This window comes from Bos mutus, chromosome 9, assembly GCF_027580195.1.
Source record: "Bos mutus isolate GX-2022 chromosome 9, NWIPB_WYAK_1.1, whole genome shotgun sequence".
Lineage (NCBI taxonomy): Eukaryota > Metazoa > Chordata > Mammalia > Artiodactyla > Bovidae > Bos > Bos mutus.
Window position 1 is genome coordinate 34,565,203 of NC_091625.1, and position 27,787 is coordinate 34,592,989.

Here is a 27,787-nt window from a genome sequence, read left to right on the forward strand (position 1 = left end):
CAGATATATTCTTCCTAAGTTTCTTCAAAGAACCATTACCATAAATATTACAAGTGAAACATTAAGACCTACGTCATGTAATGATTATTCATTCCACATGCAGATACTGGTTAGTAATCCTTATTTCACAAATTTTACAGGTAAAACATCATTTGGTAGTACTGAGTGTTCTGAAAATGATACTAAAATAAAAATTATATTTTAAATGCCAGTAAGAATCATTAAGACCCAAACAGTTAATCCTTACGAGGAAAAAACTAGTGCTGAAAATTGCGAAGAAGGAACACTGCCTTTCTGAGGTCAGAGAAAACTAAGATTACTTTGAATAGAAAAACATTCAATATTTTTCAGTATTAGTGAATTTCACTGGTCTTCACTGCTTCAAGTTAGCCGGAGCATATTTTCAGCCATTAAAAAGGCTCATTAAAAAGCACTGGAAATAAAATTGATAAAACTGAGTTTCAAAAATAGTGCACCTGAGGTTCTGGACTTCTTGTAAGCCACCAAAATGATACAGGCTAAGAGGTGACCCAACTACCTCTTTCTCTGTCTTTTCTATACATTTCCTAAAGTAAAGGTAGCTATTATTAAAAGGTTAAAATGATTACATTATCAAAACACTTATAAAACAAACATTGCAGTAATATATACTGCAAACTTTTATAATATCTATAAAAAATGCTTCTAAGAAATTCTGAAAGAGATGGGAATACCAAACCACCTGACCTGCCCCTTGAGAAACCTATATGCAGGTCAGGAAGCAACAGTTAGAACTGGACGTGGAACAGATTGTTTCCAAATAGGAAAAGGAGTACGTCAAGCCTGTATATTGTCACCCTGCTTATTTAAATTATATGCAGAGTATGTCATGAGAAACCCTGGGCTGGAGGAAGCACAAGCTGGAATCAAGACTGCCAGGAGAAATATCAATAACCTCAGATATGCAGATGACACCACCCTTATGGCAGAAAGTGAAGAAGAACTAAAGAGCCTCTTGATGAAAATGAAAGAGGAGAGTGAAAAAGTTGGCTTAAAGCTCAACATTCAGAAAACTAAGATCATGGGATGTGGTCCCATCACTTCATGGCAAATAGATGGGGAAACAGTGGAAACAGTGGCTGATTTTTATTTTCGGGGGCTCCAAAATCACTGCAGATGGCGATTGCAGCCATGAAATTAAAAGACGCTTACTCCTTGGAAGGAAAGTTATGACCAACCTAGACAGCATATTAAAAAGCAGAGACATTTCTTTGCCAACAAAGGTCCATCTAGTCAAGGCTATGGTTTTTCTAGTGGTCATATATGAATGTTAGAGTTGGATTATAAAGAAAGCTGAGCACCGAAGAATTGATGCTTTTGAACTGTGGTGTTGGAGAAGACTCTTGAGAGTCCCTTGGACTGCAAGGAGATCCAACCAGTCCATCCTAAAGGAAATCAGTCCTGGGTGTTCACTGGAAGGACTGATGTTTAAGCTGAAACTCCAATACTTTGGCTGCCACCTGATGCGAAGAGCTGACTCATTTGGAAAGACCCTGATGCTGGGAAAGATTGAGGGTGGGCGGAGAAGGGGACGACAGAGGATGAGATGGGATGGCATCACCGACTCAATGGACATGGGTTTGGGTGGACTCTGGAAGTTGGTGATGGACAGGGAGGCCTGGCGTGCTGTGGTTCATGGGGTCACAAAAAGTCAGACACAAATGAGTGACTGAACTGACTGACGCATTTAAATGTCAATGAGAGAATCACATCTAACAGAATACAGACGAATAAAGAAACTTTCCCTGGTGACTCAGATAGTAAAGAATTCACCTGCAATACAAGAAACCTTGGTTCGATCCCTGGGTCAGGAAGATCCCCCGGAGAAGGGAATGGCTACCCACTCCAGTATTTTTGCCTGGAAAATTCCATGGACGGAGAAGCCTGGTGGGCTACAATCATGGGGTCGCAAAGAGTCGGACATGACTAAGCATGCAAAGAAACATTACATGAATTCAGGAAGGTTTCAAGCAATGATGGGGAGTATCAGGTTTTTCATTCCCTATCTCCTTTAAAACAGAATGTTATTCTGTCTTCCAGGTAGCACAGGAAGCAGAAAGTCTACTAAGGTTAAGAAACTGGGTATGGAATAGCCAAACTGAGGTCAGATGACTATTCCGTTAAAAAAAAGGATGTCCAGATTGGGGTTCACCAAGAGGGAGATATTTGCATCTGTCTTAGGAAAATCACTGTTGGGTGCTGTTTGGAAGAAAAGAGAATGATAGACAAAGAACCAAATTCTTGTTTACCACAGTAATTTTCTATTAAACTGTGTACTGAATATACTATAATATCAACCACATTATCTAATAATTATATGAACTGAACCAAAATGAATATTCATAAACAGTAAGTTCAGTGTAAAATAATGAAACACAGAAATACAACAACTCTTGTGACTTTTTTTAAAGATATTGACAGGATAACATTTATATAAAGATTTTAAAAGCCATGACCATCATACTGTTTTTCTTTCAGCCATTTTTTTTTTTTTTTTTTTTGTACTTGCAGGTAGATTACACAGTCCTATCCAAATTTACTGAATATGTTACTGAAATAATTTCAAGTTCTATGCGAGAGGATTTCCTTATGAGAATGTGATCATAAGCAATGAGTGCTAAGTTAAAGAGAAACTAATACTTTGCCTTTTGAGGAAATGTCTTAGGCATCAAAATCAATACTGAATGTAATATACCAACTCTCATTCTTTCTCCACAAAAACAATCTACTTGTTTGGCTTTGTTTGACTACTGGTGAGTCCAACTAAGTATTTTCTCCTAAAAAAAGTCAGAAGACAAAGGCTCTGCCAAGTTCTCTTTCAGGGTGCTGAGGAAGGAAAGTTTGGGAAAATGAAAATGGGAGACACTGATGTTATTATTGCTTCTTTAAGGAGAAGTGATCACCCTAGAAGACAGGGATTATTTTCCCTTTTTTTTGAGAAATATTTAAATCCTAGAATAATGGAGAGTCACTTTTCTTTAAGTCTCTTACTCTTTCAGAACCATATCCCATTGAACAGTTTTTAGAATAATTCAAGTACTTTAGAATAATTCATTGACTTCCATTATCATAAAATCCTACTCTCACTATAAATTTGAGTCACTGTGAAGGAAAGAAAGTGAAATATAAAAACTGAAAATGACAGTGTAATTCTGGGCCAGTCCCTCCCTTCATGTTACAAGGTCCATTTCTTCAATAAGAAAATTGTATGTAAAAGAAAGAAACATATTCTTTAATTTTATGTGTGTAAGCATGGAGCAAAATGAAAAAAAAAATGCTTTTGAAACTAGTGAAAAATGAGTATTTCAGCAAGTAAGATGTATTGACATATTGGATTTGGATACTGATGTAGAAGATGGACTTTTTGGAAGGCCACACGTCTTAGTCATCACTATCATCCCACTACTAAACATCAGAAAAATATCTTGCTTTACTTTCACATCTGTCCTGTGAGGGTGGTATACACCCAGTTTAAGGAAGAAGAATCTGAGATTCAAGGAAAACCACATCTGAACTGGAGCTGATACCAACTAGAAGAGCTAGATAAAATAAAAACGTCAGAGTGAAGTCATTGGAGAATTGAAGAGACTACTAAGACCCAAGGACACACAATTCTTGGAAAGGAGAAAGCAGCAGTGAAGTGAGTGAACATTCTGCCACAGCTTTTCCCTTCAGGCACCTGAATTCTGGGTGGAGGCGTGGAAGGGGCAGTTACCAGCAGCAGGAAAACCAGAAGAGATTTTGGCAGTCTTGAGGGGCTACAGAGACAAAAAATTGGGCTGTAGCCTAAAATAGAGGAAGGTGTGGAGAACTGAACTGTGGGCTCAAGCTGCTTGCCAAACTCTGCAAGGAAACGCAGAAATATACCCCTCTGTAAAACAGAGTGGATTTTTCAGCAGTTTCTTGGTACTGAGAAAACAGGGAGGGATTAAGTTCTGACCTGAGAGAAGAGAGGGTGAATTTACTATTATGAAGAGAGGATGAAATTATTATGAAGTGATGCTCTTTCATGTTAATAATGGATTTTTTTTATCCCCTTCACATTAACAGAGCTAACTCTTAATTTTCTTTTGGTTACCATTAACACGGTACTGGAGAAGTGGGTGGCAGAGGAAGAGATGGTTAGATAGCAACACCCACTCAGTGGGCATGAATCTGAGCAAACTCCAGGAAACTGTGAGAGAGGGAAGTCTGGCATGTTGCAGTCCATGGGGTTGCAAAGAGTCAGACACATCTTACTGATTGAATGACAATAAACATGGTATTGTTTCTTTCCATCTTTTGATATTCAAACTTTCTGCATCTTTTTGTCCCCATTTTAATTTTTTTTGGAGTTTTAAAATTATTTTACATAATTAGATCAGTACGTGTATAATTATAATTCTTTTCATAGTTAATATCTTATTAGAGACTATGATATGCATTTTTGGTTTAATAGCTCTCATCCTTTGCCATATATGTTAGAACACTCTACTATGAGATTTATATGCCCTTGGTGTCAGGTCTTAAAATTCTTTCCTTATTCAAACCTCATAGGATTAAAAAAAAATCGTTTCTAACTGTAAATACTCACATATTTACAGTTCCCATTTATTCACATGTCCTTTTGTTGCTGTACATTCATTTATTCTTGGGTTTCTCGTCTTCCAATAGGGACCGTTTTTACTTTTGCATGGGCAACAATACCCTTTAGTGTCTTCCACAGTGCACGTCTTCTGGAGATACACTTTCTCCATTTCTGTCTGAAACTGAAGTCGCACAGTCGTGTCTGACTCTTTGTGACCCCATGGACTGTAGGCTACCAAGGCTCCTCAGTCCATGGAATTTTCCAGGCAAGAGTACTGGAGTGGGTTGCCATTTCCTTCTCCATGGGATCTTCCTGACCCAGGGATCGAACCCATGTCTCCCGCATTGCAGGCAGACACTTTACCGTTAAGCCCCCAGGGAAGCTCCATTTCTGTCTACAAATACTTTTTTTTATCATTTAATGATATTTTTAATGGGTATAGAATTCTATCAAGGGTGACAATCATTTTCTTCCAGCAATTTAAAGATATCACTTTACGGTCTTTTGGCTTTTGTTTCTCTTTTGTTGAAGTACTCCTTTGAAATCAATCTGTCTTTATTCTCTGACTGCTTTTAGTATTTCTTAATTATGTGGTCTTTAGCAGTTAACTTCGGGATTTCCTTTTATGTACCGTGTTTCAGTTCTTTGGGCTTCTTAAACCTTTGGCTTATTTGTTTTCATCATTTTTGGAAAGTCTATAGCTACTGCTTTTGGCTTATTCTCTCATCGCCTAAGATTCTAATGACAGGAATCTTACTCCTCATTCTATCTCCTGTGTCTCATAGTCCCTCTGCTTGTATCTCCCATGCTTTTTCCTCTTCAGGATTTATTGTGGGTTTTTTTTTTTTGGCTGATTTTCCAGGATACCAGTGCACTTTTCCTGTGGCCACTCTTCTGTTAAACCCATCCATTCAGTTCTTAATTTTGACTTTTTAATAAGAATTTCCATTTTCCCAAGTTTTTATATATCTACCAAATTTCTCATTCCTTTCTTTTCTATCCTTGGTTACTTCTGTTAGTGTAGTCTCATATCCTTGCACACCTGGCTATTTTTTCATTACATGCTGAACACTATATAAATTGTTTTTTTTTTTTTTTAATAATTTGAGTCCTAAAAGATGTTATCTGCCTCAAAAGAAGAATGATTTAAAGTTGAGCTTCAAAGTGTACGTGAAAATGTAATGAGATGAAAGAAAATCTCAGTCACCAAAATCTCTTTAGAGAAAGCATTGTATTGGTCCTGGAGTAAGTGTCTGAATTAACCATTATTAGTCAAAGGTAAGAATAACCTACAGGGTGTAGATGCATACTCAAGAAACAGGAATCACTTGCTAAGTTGTCCTGTATGACTGGGAAGTGAAGGATTTAAAGTTCTCTTTGAAAAGAGAAGGAGAAAGAGATCAGAGAAGGAAAATCCCACAAAGGGCAAGAAAAAGAAGAACCGAGAACAGATGTATTGGATGGTTAAACCATAACCAAAAAAGGTTTGCTGCTGCTGCTGCTGCTAAGTCGCTTCAGTCGTGTCCGACTCTGTGTGACCCCTGAGACGGCAGCCCACCAGGCTCCCCTGTCCCTGGGACTCTCCAGGCAAGAACACTGGAGTGGGTTGCCATTTCCTTCTCCAATGCATGAAAGTGAAAGTGAAGTCGCTCAGTCGTGTCCAACCCTCAGCAACCCCATGGACTGCAGCCTTCCAGGCTCCTCCATCCATGGGATTTTCCAGGCAAGAACACTGGAGTGGGTTGCCATTTCCTTCTCCAATGCATGAAAGTGAAAAGGGAAAGTGAAGTCGCTCAGTCGTGTCCGACTCTTAGCGATGTCATGGACTGCAGCCTACCAGGCTCTTCCATCCATGGGATTTTCCAGGCAAGAGTACTGGAGTGGGTGCCATTGCCTTCTCCATAAAATACATATATATAAAAAAGCTGAGCTTTAATTCCTGTGAATGCCTACTTCTAATTCATCCTTCAGGGTCTCAAGATGGGTTCAGAGAGTCTATCAGGTCTATCCCTCCTTTGGCAGGTCTTACCACCGCCACCCGCCCCCCCCGCCTACACACACACTTTCTACCCCTGTACATTCATGAAACTACAAAAAAAGCCACTCACTCCTTTGGGTGCCTTCTCTTGAGTTAGCAAAGAGGAAGAAAAGCAGGCCCCAAAGTCAGCATCGCCCAACTGGGCCTCCTTAGCATCCTGTCCTGGTAACTTTCCCCTAGCTTTATCCTGTGACTCCAGGCTGATTAAAAAAAAAAAAAAGTGCAGCATTTGCAGTTGGTTCCAGCAGACAGGCAAGTCCTAATTACCTCAACTGCCATATCTATATGTTATCCAAGAGAAACCTACATATGTCATGGGAAAATTTTCTTCTTTTAAAGAAAAAAATTTCACTGTTTGCAGATGACATGATACTGTACACGGAAAACCCTAAAGGTAGTATCAGAAAATTACTAGAGCTAATCAGTGAATTTAGCAAAGTTGCAGAATACAAAATCAATACACAGAAATCACTTGCCTTTCTATGAAAAAATCAAAGAGACAATGAAAAAAATCAAAGAGAAATTAAGGAATCAATCCCATTCACCACTGCAACAAAAAGAATCAAATATCTAGGAATAAACTTACCTAAGGAGACAAAAGAATTGTACACAGAAAATTACAAGACACTAATGAAAGAAATCAAAGATGACATAAACAGATGGAGAGAGATTCCATATTCCTGGGGAGGAAGAATCAATACTGTGAAAATGACTATACTACCAAATGCAATCTACAGATTCAATGCAATGCCTATCAAATTGCCAATGGCATTTTTTCAAATTAGAACAAAAAATTTCACAATTCATATGGAAACACAAAAGACTCCGAATAGCCAAAGTTGTCTTGAGAAAGAAGAATGGAGCTGGAGGAATCAACCTTCCTGATTTCAGATTATATTACAAAGCTAGTCATCAAGACAGTATGGTACTGGCACAAAAACAGAAATATAGACCAATGGAACAAGATACAAAGTCCAGAAATAAATCCATGCACCTATGGGTACCTTATTTTTGACAAAGAAGGCAAGAATATAAGAGGGGGCAAAGACAGCCTCTTTAATAAATGGTGCTGGGAAAACTGGACAGCTACATGTAAAAGAATGAAATTAGAACACTTCCTAACACCATACACAAAGATAAACTCAAAATGGATTAAAGACATAAATGTAAGACCAGAAACTATAAAACTCTTAAGAGGAAAACCTAGGCAGAACACTTGATGACATAAATCAGAGCAAGCCCCTCTATGGCCCACCTCCTAGAATAATGGAAATAAAAACAAAAGTAAACAAGTAGGACCTGATTAAACTTAAAAGCTTTTGCACAGCAAAGGAAACTGTAAGCAAGGGGAAAAGACAACCCCTGGAATGGGAGAAAATAATAGCAAATGAACAACTTCACTCTGTGTAATAGGTTCTAGGTTCATCTACGTCATTAGAACTGACTCAAATGTGTTTCTTTATGGCTGAATAATATTCCATTGTGTATATGTACCACAACTTCTTTATCCATTCATATGTTGATGGACATCTAGGTTGCTTCCATGTTCTAGCTATTGTAAACAGTGCTGCAGTGGACACTGGGATACATGTGTCTTTTTCAATTTTAAAACTCTTCCTCAGTCCACAGTAACAGGCAAAGCTCTTAAGTATTTTCCCTCTTACCTGCTATTGCTTCAATACTTGGAATTGCAATAGTGCTGTAAGCACTTATTCGCTTACAGGACCATGTATAAACCAAGGAATCTTCTCTGTTTTCCAGTCCGGAAACTGAATCAATAAAAAAAGAGCCCCATTTTTTAGATGATGTATTCAGAGGCTTTGCCTTTGATCCCTGAAACAAGAAACAGAATAATGAAACTGATTAATTAGTGTTCAACCTCATTTTTCCCACCACTAAGTAAATCAAAATAGAAAAACTCTGCAGAAATTTCAGTTGTTTAGCCAGACTATATAAAAAGTAAAACAAAGCTCAGTAGTCCTTTAAGGGCTTCCCCAGTGGCTCAGCAGTAAAGAGTCCAGCTGCCAATGTAGGAGACACAGGTTCGATTCCTGGGTCAGGAAGATCCCCTAAAAAAGGAAATGGCAACCCACTCCAGTACCCTCACCTGGGAAATCCCATGGACAGAAGCCTGGCGGACTACAGTCCATGGGGTTGCGGAAGAGTCAGACATGACTAAACAACAAAGCAGTCCTTTGAAGTACTCTCTCCCGGCTTTGCCTGGGAACGCCTTTCTCAGCCTTTGGGATCTGGTTTGGATACCACCTAGGACGTTTTCCTTGACTTTCCACACTTAGGTGAGATTAGGTCTCCTCCTCCATTTTCTCACACTCTTGAGTTTATTCCTAATACAGTACTTTTCAAACCATCTTGTAATTATCATACTATTTACTTTTTGCCCTGGACAGATTATGAACTATATAAGGTGAAGAACTATCTCATGTATTAGTTTATCGCTAGGGCCTAGTGCCTAGGACATAGCAGGCACAGGAAAAATGTAGACTAAATAAAAGACTTATTCAAGAAATACTTCTCAGTGTTTTATAGATGCCGTATAAAATTAAGAATGAAAAAAAAATCCCATCACACCCATATAATTTGAATTATAAAATTTGTCATACTTTCTGGATGAAAACTTTGTTTTAGAGCATCAGAGAGTCCCCAATATGCCTTTAGATTCATGATTCTTTGTGCTGGAACTCAATTTGTGAAGTAAGATGAAAATACATGTTTTTCAGATGATGCTGTTGTTTAGAAATTCCTTAGCAAGAATTTATTTGGATTTCACCAAACATACTAAGCAGTATGGAATACAAATATCTGTGCTTCTGTATATACATTTAAGGTGTATTTAAATATAATTTCTCAAGGTGTAAAGAGAAGCTTATAGTGTTACTTTTATTTGGCTCATTGTCTTTGTCTAATGAGACTAAGAAGAGATGACTCACATTGCACAGACTATATGTGGATAATGGTTCTACCAACACTGAGTTTTGGTAATCTGGGCTGCATGTTATTCCTCTGAAAAGAGGAAAGCAGACTTGTTTACCCTTTCTGGTTCAACGTATTATGGATGCTGTTACTGTCTAAATGTTCATGTCCTTCCAAAATTTGTACGTCGAAATTCTAATCCTCAAGATGATGTAATTATGAGGTGAGGCCTTGAAGAGGCACTTAGGTCATGAAGGTGAAGCCCTCATGAATGAGGTTAGTGTTCTTATAAACGAGATCCCAGAAAGCCCATTATGTAATGTTGTGTTTGTAATGAATTAGCAAGGAAAGGGGTCTATGGCAGAAGATGGAGCTACTGTTTACATAATGCTGAAGGAAACATTCCCACCATGTCTTCACTTTCTTTTCATTGTCTGTGCATTCTCAAATCATTGTAAAGAAACCAAATTTCCTTTACATTGTAGAGAAACCAAATTTCTCTTTAAGGGAAACCTCCTCCACAATCCCTCAAGTTAGAGGGTCCACCTCCTGGAAGGTTATTTTAAAACTCTTCTTAACTCAGTCCACAGAGCTATATAGTTCACAGAGTTCCCAGTGTCACGCTGAACACTAAATGTTACTCAGTGGAAACCTCATAGAAACCTGACTCCTTTCTTCTAACATAGTAGTCTTTATTTCTTAGAACAGTTTTAGGTTTACAGATAAACAGGGCAGATAGTATGGAGACTTCTTAAATATGTTGCCTCTGGTCCACCCCTAACACGATCTCTCCTGTTATTAACAATTTGTATTAATTAGTGTGTTATGTTTGTTACAACTGTGCTCCATTTATTCATCCCCTTCCCCTCTGAGCCCTGGGGCATTCACTGGTCTCTTCCCTGTCCCTATACTTCTGTCTTTTCCAGAATGTCACACAGCGGCATACAGTATGCAGCCTTTTCAGACTAGCTTCTTTCACTTCTTTCACCTTAACATGCACTTTAGGTTCCTCCACGTTTTTCCATGGCTTGATAGTTTCTATTGGTATTTTTTGATTTGATCTTTGGTTTTTGACTTTTTAGATTCTTCCACTGGAATGAATTTAGAAGAATGCATAGTGCATTTTATTTTCTGATCTTTTTTTTCTGCTTATTTTTGCTTTTATATACGACTCTCCCTTTCTAGATTGATGACATACTTTATTTTCGTTCCCTCAAAGTTCATTGGGGGTGGCTCAGGAATAAGTTTATGGGAGCTACCAATTTCCGAAATTAGACCCATGGAAAGAGAGCACAAGGGCTTTCATGGCTAAGCCAAAGAGACAGAGTGTAACTACAGCGGGTCAGGATCTGGCTGCCTTGTCATCAGCCAAAGCACAGCCATGGTGCCACAGCTCTGGACGAAAGCAGGGAGCCCAGAAGACAGACAGATGGTCAATGGCATTATCTCGGCATCATTGAAAAACTACCCACAATATCAACTGCAGAGTTGAGAGGGCATGAAGATTACAGTTAAGTGCCAACAGACTTCATTGCTCATGGCAGAAACAAGCACTTTCTAAGATATGACAAACACAAAGGTCTTCTTTTAAGGAAAAAACTAAAGGAGACTCTTACCTCATATTTTCCTTTTTTCTCTTCAGGTTCTGATTCCTCAGGCTTCCCATCTTTGTCCCCTCGGAGCTCTTCGAGGATAAGGACTGTCTCCCAATTACTATAATGACAGGCTGGGAAAATATCTGAATGCATGCTGTCACCAAAGTAAACAACCTGTAAGTCAGACAGCAAATTTTGTCTGAGACATGAGGACTGTGAAGGGGCGTGGTGGTCATTTTACAAAAGGCACAAGAAAATTCCTTAACAGCTATCAAAGAGTAAGTCATGTAAAAGCTGCATAAACATCTTAAATTTCCTTGGATAACTTCACAAGTGACCATTGACTTGTTCCATTTGATTCACAGGGTGTCAGGTTTAAGAAATTACACAATTCATTTGCATGCAGAAGAGCAGAAGATAAGTGAACTTAATTCAAATTTCTGAAATGAAAATGAAAGAGCCCCAGTGTTTACAGTTAAACCTTCCCCTGGAATTGAAGAGCAGGTGACATACTGGAGACAGCCTGTTATAGAGGATTAGATTAGCAAGAACACTCACAACAGAGCCAATTTACCAAAATTTATAGGCCCCACTCACACCTGCTGAAACAGCGTCTCTGAGAGTGGGTGGGCGAGGCAGGTGGACTCCAGGAAGCTTCCCAGGTACTCTGAGGTATTCTGAGGCAAAGCTTACAGATGAGGAAACCAGGTTAAGAGCATATGAGGTAGAACCTCCAAGTCAGGAGGCCCCGGGGGCTTTGCCAGTGTGGGAGCCAGTGGATCAGGGCTCAGTGATGGACTGACCCATGCTCTCATGGGGCTTGTGGCAAACATTTTTTAGAAGGAAGTGTCCTGCTATTAAAAATATACCAATGTCCAACATCAACAATATGACAGGATGTTAAAAGCTAATGTGTCTTTAGTCTGTAGTATAATCAGTTATTGCTAGTTTCACATATAAAAAGGTCCTTGATGGGCAGTTAGCAGGGTAACATTCCTCAGGTAACCCACACACTATTCTAGGTCTGTGTTCCTGCTTGGAATATTTGCTTTTCTTTGTCAGAGATAAAAATGTACATCAAAGGAAAGACTTATTTAAGCAGAAGAGACAGGCAAGGAGGTTGGCAGATAGTTATGCGGAATGCATTTAGAGTTACGGTTTTAGTTGACAAAGGTTTCTCTCTCCAAGTGGGCCACAAAGACTCCACCCCAATGATAAAATACCTTGGGTTCAGGCTTGCCAGTCATTTTCTTCAGAAGTTCATAAAGGTGGACAGCGTTCCCTTGGGAGTACCAGCCAGGTTTATCCAGAAATGGCAGTGCCTCGCGCTCCTCGTCATTCTCTGAGAACACAGGTCAACAATCATACGTTTTCATCGAGTGGCAGCACTCATCTGGACAGACCACGCTTTACATGGCTGAAGGACATGTGTAAGAAGGAACCACGTGGGGATGGCAGCCAGCATTCAGCAATCACCTATACGTCATGAGCATTTAGTTGACATAGAGACATATTTTTTAAAAGAATTTTTTAAGAGCAGTTTTAAGTTCACACAAAACTAAGAGAAAGGTACAGAGATATCCCATATACCCTCTGCCCTCACAAAGGCACAGCCTCCCCCATTACTGGTGATAATAAAACAGTCCAACATATAACAATGGAAGATGAATTTCTACACAACCTCAGTTATTCTGAACAAGAAATTCTAAAATCACAATTACAGATAATTAAAGCCACATCACAGCTAAAGGTCAAAAGATATTCAGGCCTATTTGGCTGACATTTCAGCAGCCATTTTTTAATTCTTTTATACAATCAAATTAAAACCCTATTATTCTCTAAAGAATAGGTCAAAAATAAGCCATGGTTAGCCTAACATTAAGAGTCTAAGAATCATCATCATATTCCTGGAGAAACATGGTGAAAACCAATTATTTCTCATGTCTGTCTGTCTTTACTTAGTACAGAATGTCTTGCCATGTAAATAATCTGGGTTTATGGCAACTGGAAAATGATTAACTTACACAATTATTTTTGAAAGCAAACCTACATCTGATATGTAGAGGCTCCCTGCGTAGGAAACGTTGGAAAGGGAAGCTTTCTATTGCTTAGTAAAAAAATACAAATCTATAGAATCATGATTTCTCAGATACTGGGACTCAATTATTAACAAAAAAGAAAATTTCTTCTTTATACAAAAACTAAAACAAAAAACTCACTTTACACAAATATATCCCTTCCCTTCCCTGTTTTCAGCCCCCAGACTGGAAGCTGCTCTGTAGGGTCCTATCCACGCAGGGCAACGTGGAGGGCTTAGAACGTTCGTAACTGGGAAGCTGTGGGACTCAGAAAACCATTAACTCCAGCAGCAGACAGCCAAGGTGGCTTATGAAAGCATCAGAGCTGAAGCAGAAGCATACAGTCCAAGGGAGCACACTCAAGGAAGTTTCAAGCAACATCTTCATAAACCCAAATACAATACTTAAACATTTCTTCTCATGCTCTATGGGAAGCACCACCCTCCCTTTCTGTGTCTCCATGACAATGGCTGACATCAGTCCCTTGCAACTGCCTCCCTGTGGGCACTCTAAGGTGGCCTCCCAGTTTACTCGGTGTCACCAGGCAGTCACTGCCACCTTGACAGGGAACATGGCCTGTAATCCCGTCCCACGCATTCACCGACTTGCTTATGTGTTTGTGTTTGTAACCTCATGAGGGGAAAGGACACTTATCATCTCTTTAATTCCCTTCATTGCATCTAACATGAAATTTTGCACATGGCTGTCAGCCAACAGGGTATTTATCAAGTGAATGAATAAATCTTAAGCAGGAGAGGAAAGACACAAACTGTGAACTCACCAAGCGTCCAGAAAGGCCTCTGACTTGGTAAATGAGAGAAGAAGCCAGGCTTCAATGCATTTGTAATCACAATGTCAAAAAGATCTTCAAAATCATTCCTACAAAGCAGTGATATTTTTCATAAGTTTATTTTAAGGAATTAGAAAAGGTCCATAAAAAACAGAACTTAATCTTTGTCTATCTGACCACAGCATCATTTCTTATTTTTTGATTAAGAAAAAAATAAGAAAGGAAATAGAAGGTGGTCAAGCACTAATTATCCAGACACCACCCTGAAGTATACACATAAGGGGAAAAAAAGCACATTAACTCATTAACTCTAGGTGCTAAGCTGACTTTCTCACTATGGCAACAGTTATAAATTCGACAGTTCTAACATCTATGTATTCACACACTATGTTTTCAAATTTAGGGCCTGAAATTTGTTTGAATTTATTAGCATCAAGAGTTATTAATAATTTTGTGTATCTCATGGGTCTTACCAAAAGCCAGCATTGTATTGAGTCAGGAGACATCTTTCAGAGAGTGTTAAAAAATCAGGGTAGTCTTATAATATGGTTATTTTTGTATAATAATAAAAATGTTTTTTTTAGTCTGTATTTAATACTATACTAAGGATTATTTGGGACAGCAAAGGGAAGATAATTTTTGTTCCTGACAGACTCACTATTACATTGGGGAGACAATATTTACTCAACACTTCAGAATACTTTTATAACAGCAGAACTGTACTACAGAGGAATTCAGATATGGAGAAAAATTCTGGTAACCTACAATGAATGTAGGTCACCAATGAAAAAAAATACTCCCGAGTGTTTACTCTGAAGCATGGTCCTGGTACCAGGACACAAATGTTCTATAGAAGGCATTTACTTCCCAAGGCACCTGGGACTGCAGCCTTAACTCACTTCAAGGGTCCCATCCCTTAATATTAATAAGAAAGCAGAAAACCACCAACAGACTGTAACTGTACCACAGGTCAGTCTGAACCTACATGTGCTGAAAAACATGGGAATTAGGAAACTAAACCAGTCAGCAAGGGGTCAGTCTGGAGGCTAAATTTTGCTTCATACTCACAGCAATTCAGTACAGTGTCTGTTAAAATTTGAGGAAACATTAGGGCAAATCTAACAGCCGATTTCAGAATCTAGATCTGACCATGGATATTCCCAATATGGATGCCATAAATAAGTATTAATGCTTACTAAAATTTATCAACTACTCTGCCTAATACTTTAACCTGTATTATGCTATTTAAATTTCCCCTAACACCTATGAGGTATTGCTGTTGTTCAGTAGCTAAGTCATGTCCAACTTTCTGCAACCCCATGGACTACAGCATGCCAGGCTTCCTTGTTCTCCACTATCTCCTGGAGTTTGCTCACTGTCCCATTTTTAAGAAGATGAAATGAAGGTTCAGAGAGGTTACAGAACCTACCCTGGGTTACAAAGTAAGTCGCAAGGCAGGGCTTGTGCCCACATCTGCCTTGAGTCTACACATTTATACTGTCTTGATGTTCACGGATGTCAACCCCACACCTGGATGGGTAAATGGTGAAGTGCCTGGCTCCACAGGGAAATTGCTGCAGGGGGGCTGTATTCCAGGTGAGTGTCAGGGAGCATAATCTGTAACTCAGTGTCCCTCAAGAAACACCCAGCAGCGTGTTGTTCAGCCTCCATATGTTGGAATTTTTAATAGTTTTTCTCCTGTAATTGAGATCTAATCTTACTGCATTGTGGTCAGAAAAGATGCTTGGAATGATTTCTATTTTTTTGAATTTACCAAGGCTAGCTTTATGGCCCAGGATGTGATCTATCCTGGAGAAGGTTCCATGTGCGCTTGAGAAAAAGGTGAAATTCATTGTTTTGGGATGAAATGTCCTATAGATATCAATTAGGTCTAACTGGTCTATTGTACTGTTTAAAGTTTGTGTTTCCTTGTTAATTTTCTGTTTAGTTGATCTATCCATAGGTGTGAGTGGGGTATTAAAGTCTCCCACTATTATTGTGTTATTGTTAATTTCTCCTTTCATACTTGTTAGCATTTGTCTTACATACTGCGGTGCTCCCGTGTTGGGTGCATATATATTTATAATTGTTATATCTTCTTCTTGGATTGATCCTTTGATCATTCTGTAGTGACCTTCTTTGTCTCTTTTCACAGCCTTTGTTTTAAAGTCTATTTTATCTGATATGAGTATTGCTACTCCTGCTTTCTTTTGGTCCCTATTTGCATGGAAAATCTTTTTCCAGCCCTTCACTTTCAGTCTGTATGTGTCCCCTGTTTTGAGGTGGGTCTCCTGTAGACAACATATGTAGGGGTCTTGTTTTTGTATCCATTCAGCCAGTCTTTGTCTTTTGGTTGGGGCATTCAACCCATTTACGTTTAAGGTAATTACTGATAAGTATGATCCCGCTGCCATTTACTTTATTGTTTGGGGTTCGAATTTATACACCATTTTTGTGTTTCCTGTCTAGAGAATATCCTTTAGTATTTGTTGGAGAGCTGGTTTGGTGGTGCAGAATTCTCTCAGCTTTTGCATGTCTGAGAAGCTTTTGATTTCTCCTTCATACTTGAATGAAATCCTTGCTGGGTACAATAATCTGGGCTGTAGGTTATTTTCTTTCATCATTTTAAGTATGTCTTGCCATTCCCTCCTGGCTTGAAGAGTTTCTATTGAAAGATCAGCCGTTATCCTTATGGGAATTCCCTTGTGTGTTATTTGTTGTTTTTCCCTTGCTGCTTTTAATATTTGTTCTTTGTGTTTGATCTTTGTTAATTTGATTAATATGTGTCTTGGGGTGTTTCACCTTGGGTTTATCCTGTTTGGGATTCTCTGGGTTTCTTGGACTTGGGTGATTATTTCCTTCCCCAGTTTAGGGAAGTTTTCAACTATTATCAAATACAATACAAAATAGTTTCAACTATTATCAAATACAATACAAAAAACCTCGAATAGCCAAAGCGATCTTGAGAAAGAAGAATGGAACTGGAGGAATCAACCTACCTGACTTCAGGCTCTACTACAAAGCCACAGTCATCAAGACAGTATGGTACTGGCACAAAGACAGAAATATAGACCAATGGAACAAAATAGAAAGCCCAGAGATAAATCCACGCACATATGGACACCTTATCTTTGACAAAGGAGGCAAGAATATACAATGGATTAAAGACAATCTCTTTAACAAGTGGTGCTGGGAAATCTGGTCAACCACTTGTAAAAGAATGAAACTAGAACACTTTCTAACACCATATACAAAAATAAGCTCAAAATGGATTAAAGATCTCAACGTAAGACCAGAAACTATAAAACTCCTAGAGGAGAACATAGGCAAAACACTCTCTGACATACATGACAGCAGGATCCTCTATGACCCACCTCCCAGAATATTGGAAATAAAAGCAAAAATAAACAAATGGGACCTAATTAAACTTAAAAGCTTCTGCACATCAAAGGAAACTATTAGCAAGGTGAAAAGACAGCCTTCAGAATGGGAGAAAATAATAGCAAATGAAGCAACGGACAAACAACTAATCTCAAAAATATATAAGCAACTCCTACAGCTCAACTCCAGAAAAATAAACGACCCAATCAAAAAATGGGCCAAAGAACTAAATAGACATTTCTCCAAAGAAGACATACAGATGGCTAACAAACACATGAAAAGATGCTCAACATCACTCATTATCAGAGAAATGCAAATCAAAACCACTATGAGGTACCATTTCACACCAGTCAGAATGGCTGCGATCCAAAAGTCTACAAATAATAAATGCTGGAGAGGGTGTGGAGAAAAGGGAACCCTCTTACACTGTTGGTGGGAATGCAAACTAGTACAGCCACTATGGAGAACAGTGTGGAGATTCCTTAAAAACTGGAAATAGAACTGCCTTATGATCCAGCAATCCCACTGCTGGGCATACACACTGAGGAAACCAGAAGGGAAAGAGACACGTGTACCCCAATGTTCATCGCAGCACTGTTTATAATAGCCAGGACATGGAAGCAACCTAGATGTCCATCAGCAGATGAATGGATAAGCAAGCTGTGGTACATATACACAATGGAGTATTACTCAGCCATTAAAAAGAATACATTTGAATCAGTTCTAATGAGGTGGATGAAACTGGAGCCTATTATACAGAGTGAAGTAAGCCAGAAGGAAAAACACCAATACAGTATACTAACGCATATATATGGAATTTAGAAAGATGGTAACGATAACCCTGTATACGAGACAGCAAAAGAGACACTGATGTATAGAACAGTCTTATGGACTCTGTGGGAGAGGGAGAGGGTGGGAAGATTTGGGAGAATGGCATTGAAACATGTAAAATATCATGTATGAAACGAGATGCCAGTCCAGGTTCAATGCACGATACTGGATGCTTGGGGCTGGTGCACTGGGACGACCCAGAGGGATGGTATGGGGAGGGAGGAGGGAGGAGGGTTCAGGATGGGGAACACATGTATACCTGTGGTGGATTCATTTTGATATTTGGCAAAACTAATTAAAAAAAAAAAAAAAAAAAAAAAAAAAAACATTAAAAAAAAAAAAAGAATCACCCAAAGCTGAGAAACCAGAGACATGGAGGATGCCTGAAGGACTTGTGGTCTGTCCACAATATTTTCCAGAAAATCTAAAGTCCATCAGCTGTGAGCATACTGGGCCTGGCAAGACTGCTTTGCTGAAATGTACGTGGGGTATCTTGCTGTCAGCAGATGTTGAGGGCTGTTACGAGAAACAACCACGTGTCACTCAGTATTGTTTAATATAATGACATGGTCATGGCTGAACACTTAAAAAGGGCACTGGTCTAATCTGTTATCAGGATTTTATAAGACCATGAAAACAAAATGACTGACCACTTACCCAAGGATATACTGGCAGAGGAGTCTACAGTAATCACTGTGAGAACTGGTAATTAACATAAGGATTTTGCCAGCATTCTTTAGCTGTCGAAGCCACTTTTTTACTGATTCCGGACAAGTGTGTAAATATTTGCCTGGATCTCTTTTTATTTCTGGAAAATATATTCCACAGTTTTCTGAAAAATAAAAATATCACAGAGATTAAAAATTTTTTTTGATTCAGTGTATTCTCAAATAAGTTCGTCTCTCTCAAATTATAAAATTAAAAGGATAAAAACTATGTTCAAACAATCTAGCAACAATGCCATTACTAACTTCTTGAATACTTACTGTTCTTTAGTTAAAAACATGATGACTGAAAATGTCAGTTGAAAACATTTTCTGGTTGTTTGACAAGTATTAAAACAGATAACATAATAAACAAAATATATCAGCACTTTCAAATCAGAGAAAAACTTACTGTATTTGAAATGTCAATAAATATTCTTTCAATCATTCAACAAATACTTGCTGAATTCAGAAAACAAACAAATACATTTTCAGATAATGCAGCAGGAACACACCTTGGCATGAAGCAGTGGAGAAAGGAGCTGTTTCAGGTTCTGTTTCAGACGGAACTGAGACTAGATGTCCTGGGTCTGTTACAGCCCTTTGGAGGCTGTGATATTAAATGGAAAAACAAGCCAGAAAAGGCAGGAAGGCAGTGCGACTGACAGAAGCTGAAGAACCTGAGTCACTGAGCTAGCCCAGCTCTGTTCCTCTGGGTCTATAAAGAGTCCAGGGGGTCAGCCTGAGCTCTGAGGCAGCTGGTGCCAACATTTCCAGAAGTCCTGGTCAGACGCACCCAGTGTTTGATACGGAGCCTTCAGAGTTATGCGTGCTTAGGCAGACAATGCAGGTTTGGTTGAAATGCGATTAGATTCATACAGCACTTTAGAGATACAGGTTTTGGGGGCGTCATAGCACTGGTAAGCACAGAAAGAGAACCTGAGTTCTTACTTTCCTTAACTGCTAGAGAAAAGACATGTGCATAGACAAAACAAGAAGTGAAAGAGCTTGTGCTGAATGATAAAATTCTGCAACAGAGTCTATACATCTGTAATTCTGTTCAGTGTCATGCACTTAAAATAAGGGAAATGAAGTTTTACTTCAAGAACGTCAGGACAAGAAAGAAGAGTCTCTAGCGGGGAAAAAAAAAGAAACAAACAACAAAACCAGAAATGGCACCAAATACTGTTATCTGACTGCCCAAATCCACTCTCCCTCTTCTTTGCTGGAGAGCACTCTAATTGTGCTGGAGGTTTCTGAGGGGCTGGGTGCTTAGAGACGGTGGGTCTCTCTACCAGTCCAACCTAACAGGGTAATTCCTTCCCATGTCCTGGTCATGTGAAACAACCCAATTTAGCAATAGCTTAACCATTAAGGATATCTATTATTTGCAGCCTACAACATCTTTCTTCAGAAAATAATACAATGTAAGAATTATTCATAATCAGACCAAAATATTACTTAACAAAAGAATGAATGTTGTAAAATGAGAAAAACAGCTCTCAGAGTGCCAAGAACAACAAAAACAAACTTCGTGCCCTCATATTCTGCCCTACAAAGAACATGTGTTCTTGGATCTCTTAATATCCCAGAAGCCATGTAATGGGCCTTGAAAAAATTAAAATATATCTTCTGTTTTTCAGGGATGAGAAGGTACTAGTAAGAAAGGATTAACTTAAGAAAGAAAAAATAATATATTTAAATAGCTAAAAACAGAATAGTTTGATGAGTAATGATCAGAGCAATGGCAGAAGCTGTGTCTCCCAGAATTTACCTGAGGCAGTCATATGTAAGATTATTTCACCCAGAAAAACAAAGGCTTTTGTAGTGATATTATGGGCTGGATAACAAAAGATTTGTAGTATGTAATGCTGAAGATACTTAAGCATCTGTATTCAGAAACAATCGCTGAGAAAAGGCTATTTTTTCCTTAGCTTATTTGTGCTTACCACACATAAGTGTGGTCAAAGTGCCACCTAGTGGTCAAAATGTAAATTACTGTTAAAAAGCTTTTCCATTTCCAAATGAATTAAAAAAAATAAAACATGCATTTAAACAGAGCATTTTGAAATTCCTGCCTAGATTAATATTAGTTTCCCTTAGTAAGCCTAATCTAAAAGAGTGCAAACATAATAGTTTAGTTGGAGAAAACTGCTCCCTGAGGAAATAATGGAGATGTTCTCGCTTTGTCCACAAGCCAGAGAGAAATGAACAAATTAAAAAAGACAAATCCTGTACAAATGGATATGTTATGGTAGATTATGGGTTGCTCTTTGTATAAAAGGTCACTAACCGTGGTTGGGGAAAATATTTTTCATCCCTTGTAACCTCAAATCATTAAGGGAATAGGAGGTATGTTCATGTAAATACACACTCATCTTTCAAAGTTTATTTTTAGTGATATAACTAACACATAACACTGTGCAAGTTTAAGGTGTACAATGTGTTGACTGACATTTATACACTGCAGGGGATTATTACTGTATTTAGCCAACACCTCTATCATGTTGCACAATCATTTTTCTTTTTTTGTGGTGGGAACAATTAATATCTAATCTCTGAGCAATTCTGAAGCTTATAATTTAGTACTGTTGTCCATAACATATACCCATCATTTTTACTGAAATGGTCAAGCTATTAAACCAGAGGAATTTATGTTAAACATATTATGCTGGAATAATGACTGCTTATTAAATTATTTCCCTAAAGGCAGGGAGTCTGATTTTCTGTTTGACATTGAGCAATCATTCAATGAATGAATACTTAAATAAGTGGAGAGGCAGACACAGGAACATTTATGTTTATTTAAAGTCAAAGTAATGATTTGTAACATATAACCTATGACAAAAATTCTATTATTCATGTCCTATTAATGTCATCCTATCTAAAGTACCTTCCTTTCTATACCCCTATTGATAAAAATAATCATGTTTATTCTATTTTTATACTGAGAGATTGACACTGACTAGACAAGACAGGGAACTGAGACTGAGACCTAAGGTGGAAAGAAAGGAATGGTCCTGTTTGTTCTCCACTCACAAAGCAGCCTGTGTTTTCACTTAACCTCAAAAGAATTCCATTTCATTGCCATTTTATGTAACTCATTTTCCTGGCCTTTACACTCCTATCCTTAGATGCTGATATTTTCTGTATCCAGAGGGGATTAAAAGTAAAAAATTTAAAAAGCTAGTTCTAAAGAATAAAGGTTTCACTCTCCTATATTAAAAGTTCGGTATTAATGCAGTCACGGGAAGAACAGCGAAGTGCTGCGACAGTCCTTCGGGCAGAGAAAATGACCTGCATGCAACCACTGTAATTCAGGATTGAGGGACCTCTCGTGGTAAAAAAAAATAAGTACAACTTGAATATTAAAAATGCTTTTTTAGCTTAATAGACAATTGTGCCACATCACGATTTCTATCATCATGGAATAAGTAAGCATTTTCCTTGTTAACTATATCGCCAGTGTTGGTGTGACGTGTGGGTCGTGTTCTCTAAGCTGCCGTGCGGGAGGATCAGAGATTCTGGAATGCTATCAGCTCCACCATCAGCCTCCAATTAAGGTCTGTTATCATTTCCACTGCAGAACATAATTTAGGAGAGACTGAAATATTTACAACCTTTGTAGGTTATAGAAGAGCAGGCCAGTGAACAGCTAAAATGTTCAGCCATGAACTGTTTAAATGTATTTGCAGTAAGGGATGATACAATTTTCTGAAATACACATATACTATATAAATTTCTTTTGGCCAAGAGATACTGAAATAGTTTTTGAAGGATGAATGAGATAAACAATAGATTAAAAAATGTTCTAATTTTTTTGTTTGTTTATAGAAGGCAAAAGATGAGACTGAAATTTAACGTTAAAACAGATTTTCTGTTTATGGACCCTATATGGGCCCTAAATGGTTTGCTTTTAATATTTGTAAATAAATCTAGAATATCTAGATTGAGTATCTATGTACTAAACATAATGCTTGGAAAAGGACAACGAGAATTGAGAAATGAAGGGTAAAGGTATTGAAAACCATAATCTATAAAATTTACATGAACAGTGTTTGACTTCTATCTCTGTATCTGTGTCTTACCCCAAAGATTCTGATTTAATTGCTCCAGGCTGGAGCCGTGACACTGATATATTTTTTTAAAGCTCCCCAAGTAATTTCAATGTACAATTAGGATTAAGAATTATGGCTCTAAGCATAAGAACTAGAACTTTTGCTATTATTATCTGTATATCCTGCCTGCCTCATTGGGATCACTGGCTCTCAGAGAGCAGGGACTTCTTAATTTTATAGTATCTTGTTACCTAACATGAGCTACGTAACCTCACTGCTTACGTGTCTAAAACCTTGTTTTAAATTTAACTTATCAGGTGATCAGTGTCTGTTAAAGAAAAATAACATGTGCAGAAGCAGCAGAAGTCAAATGCTTCAAATCCATATTCAGTGCTGTAATTGTTGAATAATATGCTTTTCCTCACAATACCTACCGAAGTTTTTTTGTAGTGACTGAGCTGATGTTGGGCTTCCCTGATAGCTCGGTTGGTAAAGAATCTGCCTGCAATAAAGGAGACCCTGGTTCGATTCCTGAGTCGGGATGATCCCCTAGAGAAGGGATAGGCTACCCACTCCAGTATCTTGGGCTTCCAGTATTCTTGAGCTGACGTTATCTATGCTATTATCTGGGAACTGAGATTTTATATTGATAGGCCAAAAAACAAACCCAAAATAAATGTCTTCCACATTGAGGTATAAGCATTACCTTCCTTTGTGGAATGTACTCTCCTCTCTCTGCTGCTTTAGAAATGCTTGCCGCTTGTCTGTGGAGCATTTCCCAACACCCTCACCCAGTCACACCACCTCTGGACATCATTCATCACACTGCATGATAATAAACACTTGTAATAAGTGTGTTTATGTATTTTTCTTTCTCCTGAGACTGAGATCTTTTAGGAAAAGAACTGTCTTTACCTTGGTATTTACATTCTCAATGTCAGGGAAACAGCAGAGGATGAATAATTGTAGAAGTAAGTCTGTGTGCGGGGAGAGCTATCAAGTGAGATTTATCAGGTGATCAGAAAAACCCGAGGCCGCAAACCACAGCCCGCAAGCTAAGAAAGGTATTTACTTAACACGGTTATAGAAGTATCTACATAAAGCCTATAATATTTACATGATCTGGTCTTTTGAAAAAGTTGGTTGATTCCTGAGACAGTATTTCATAATTTTAAGACAGTAACAATAAACAATAGTTATAACTCAGTTTTAGAAAATGCCAGCAAGACTAATGAAGTTGTTCATTTGAGAGATCCTGTTGAAAGGTTTCATAGTATCTCAGCAGAGTGACTATTAGAAGATCATGTGTGATAAAACTGCTTTCTGAAAGACAATATAAATACTTTTACATATGTTTTTCACCATGACATACCTGCTAAGTGCTGAGTTGCTCAATCATGTCCGACTCTGCGACACTATAGACTGTAGCCCATCAGGCTCCTCCGTCCATGGGATTTCCTGGCAAGGATACTGGAATGGGTTGCCATTTCCTTCTCCAGGGGATCTTCCTGACCCAGGAATCAAACCTGTGTCTTCTATGTCTCCTGCATTGGCAGGCAGATTCTTTACTGCTGAGCCGCTAGGGAATCCCTACTTGTAGCCCCTCAGTTATTTTCTGGCCTGGGTCTTCTAACAGTCTCTTCTATTGAAGCAGAGAAGGTTCTCGTCACTTTTCCATCTTGTTAAAACAAACCTAAATCTGCCTTTGCCGTTGCCTGTATGATTCTGATACACCTTATTTTTTAGTCTCTGAATAAAATATTTCCAGGTTCATTTGCTCTGCTTACTAATGGAGCAATTATAGCAAGGGCCACAGCAAGACACTTCTAGTCCAGGCCAAAAGCTTACAGCTGGTAATATTTTCCCTTGTTAAGGTCAGAGGAAGTAGAAAGATCCAAGAAAGGCACATGAAGACAAGATGACATCATCAGAAGGACCTAAAGAGTGTGCCACTGGGGATGAATAAAGGCACTTCTGCCTAAACGCACGCAAGTTAGCTTCACAAGACCCAGGGACATTTTCCTTGGCAAACCGATGCCCCAGGTAAAACCTGGGACAAGTTTTAGGGGCCAGCTTCAAGGAGCTGCACTGTAAATTTTGTCTCAAAATATGTTTTTAAATGTATTTACCAGGCATGAAACCACCTTGCATGGTTTTTGTCTTCACCAGAGGACACAGACCCACATATTATTCTGACTTGAAACCTCCTATCTCCTCCAGAAGAAAGAAGATGGAAAAAATCAGAACTAAAACAGGATAGCTTGGGGCAAAGCAGGCTCAGAGAGGTGCCAATGCTTAATCCTTTAAAAGAAAGTTATAGCTGGCTTCTCTAGCTCTGAGGCATACAGAGATCAGAAACAGTAACAGGAATAAAGCAGGCATATGCCAGACATTGGAGAAGGTGATGGCACCCCACTCCAGCACTCTTGCCTGGAAAATCCCATGGACGGAGGAGCCTGGTGGGCTGCAGTCCATGGGGTCGCAAAGAGTCGGACATGACTGAGCGACTTCCCTTTCACTTTTCACTTTCATGCATTGGAGAAGAAAATGGCAACCCACTCCAGTGTTCTTGCCTGGAGAATCCCAGGAACGGGGGAGCCTGGTGGGCTGCCGTCTATGGGGTCGCAGAGTCGGACACGACTGAAGCGACTTAGCAGCAGCAGCATGCCAGACATTAGGGTTCATTTACAATAAACATTTTGAGGGAACCTTCCCCCTACTGAAGAAGCCAATGCTCAGTTACTTAACGATTCTTGAAACAAAAACAAAAACAAAAAACCCCCACCAAAACCCAAAAAACTCTGTTTCTTCCCACCTGGTTTTTCTTCTAGAGTAGGCAGCTTAACAGAATGCCAAGACAGCATTTTAGAGGGTACACACAATGCTCAATTCAGCTCCCAAAAGAATATAAATAACTAAAAAAAACCCATTATGGGAACCCAGTCTTCATTCTACAATAATCCATTTTGAACAGAGTGGAGAAAGCCTGGGGGCACATCTGACCCAGCCTCAGCCACTAATATACAGCCTGTAGCCTCTGCATGGAGGGGGCAGGACCTCAGGCAGAAACTGGGGAGAATGGGCTGGAGGGGATCCCAGCTGAATCACGCTGTGTTCCACTGGCTTCCAGAGAATTTTCTACTCTAAGGAGTGCTTTTAATCTTCTCAGTCTCTCTTTTTCCTTCTTTGGCCTACCTCTTTCCAATTTGACTAATACAAATAAGTTTATGTATCTGGGGTATTTTTGTGAACTAACAAACATATAGTCATAGTAAGATGACAACCATATATATTTTTAAGATACTTAAATAAGAAAGACTTCTAAAACTAAAAATCAAAAAACAACTCAGCCAGGTTAACATGAAAAAATCTTAAGAACAATGTTAAATATTCAATTTTATACATACATACATATATATACATAAAATTAAATATTTTGAAAGAAAGATATTTTTCTGCTTTCTTCACCACACTATCAATCTTAAGCCATTATTCAAAAACCAATTTCTTTTCTGCTTTTCTAAATTCCATCCTGCTTTTGGGACTCAACATAATTTCCACTTTTTCTACTTTTCAATCTGTCAGCTACTATATTCTAGTTTACATACTCCAACCCTTAGTCATGTATTTTTCTATATAGTTTATTGTGTAAGAAGTTTATCTTCTATTTAATCTCTATAAATCAAATTTCTCTGTGTCATTATAGTGACTAGCATTACAACAATTAGATTCTGAGCATAGAACACATTCAATAAAGGTAATGTAATTAAACTTTCTCTTAAGGATGTTGAACATACTTGCTTGAAATCTTGGTGAGTATAAAGTATTATGTGATTCAATGAAATAAACAATTCCTTCCGTAGTCAAAGGGAACTTTATTTCTGCTCAATCTAAATGAGGCCTACTTATAAATTTTAGGGCTTTCCAGGCGGCCTGGTAAAGAACTCACTTGCCAATGCAAAAGACTTAAGAGAAACGGTTCAGTCCCTGGGTGGGGAAGATTCCCTGGAGGAGGGCATGGCAACCCATTCTAGTATTCTTGCTTGGAGAATCCCATGGACAGAGCCTGGTGGGCGGCAATCCATAGGGTCACGACTGACGTGACTTAGCATGCATGCACATATAAAATTTAATTAAATGGAATCTCAAGACTAAAGTTCTTAGGAGAAGCAGTGCAGCTCTGATTGCTGGTATATATTTAGTGAGTATCACCAGTGTTTCAGAATAAAGCACAATAAATCTGCTATAAGCATAGAATAGTTCTAGTTATCAAGGCAGGGATCCTATAAGTGCACCAAAGTGTGTGTTAGTTGCTCAGTCGTGTCCAGCTCTTTATAGCCCCATGGACTATAGCCCACTAGGCTCCTCTGTCCATGGGATTCTCCAGGTAAGAATACTGGAGTGGGTTGCCATTCCCTTCTCCAGGGAATCTTCCCAACCCAGGGATTGAACCTGGGTCTCCTGCACTGTAGGTAGATTCTTTATTATCTGAGCCACCAGGGGAGCCCAAGTTCCCAGAAAACCCAAATAAAACAACAATGTCCTAATCAAACTTTGTCACTATGAAAAATTATATTCTGACTTCTCTTGACCTAAGAAAAAAATCTGTTAAGAAACCATATGACATCAATGATCAGACTGTTTCTTTCTAAAGGAAAGGTGCTGTCAACATAAATCCAGAGAAGCAGAAAGCCTAGAATTACTCAATAACCAAGAAAGAAACATTCAAAATTCAATTTAAGTAAGGCAAATATTTTACTCACAGTATTTGGCAA

At 38.6% G+C, this 27,787-nt stretch overlaps 1 protein-coding gene across 2 annotated transcripts in view; it reads right to left on the bottom strand.

Moving 5' to 3' along the window:
- Positions 1 to 27,787, bottom strand: part of NT5DC1 (5'-nucleotidase domain containing 1) — a 114,227-nt gene that overhangs the window by 4,369 nt on the left and 82,071 nt on the right. For both annotated transcript variants that reach the window (XM_070376396.1, XM_005907400.2), the window contains exons 7-11: positions 18,908 to 19,082; positions 14,030 to 14,127; positions 12,394 to 12,512; positions 11,192 to 11,344; positions 8,309 to 8,477 (exon numbers count right to left, since the gene is read on the bottom strand). In XM_070376396.1, coding sequence (XP_070232497.1) covers positions 8,309 to 8,477; positions 11,192 to 11,344; positions 12,394 to 12,512; positions 14,030 to 14,127; positions 18,908 to 19,082 — 714 coding nt within the window. The remainder of the gene's footprint in view (positions 1 to 8,308; positions 8,478 to 11,191; positions 11,345 to 12,393; positions 12,513 to 14,029; positions 14,128 to 18,907; positions 19,083 to 27,787) is intronic.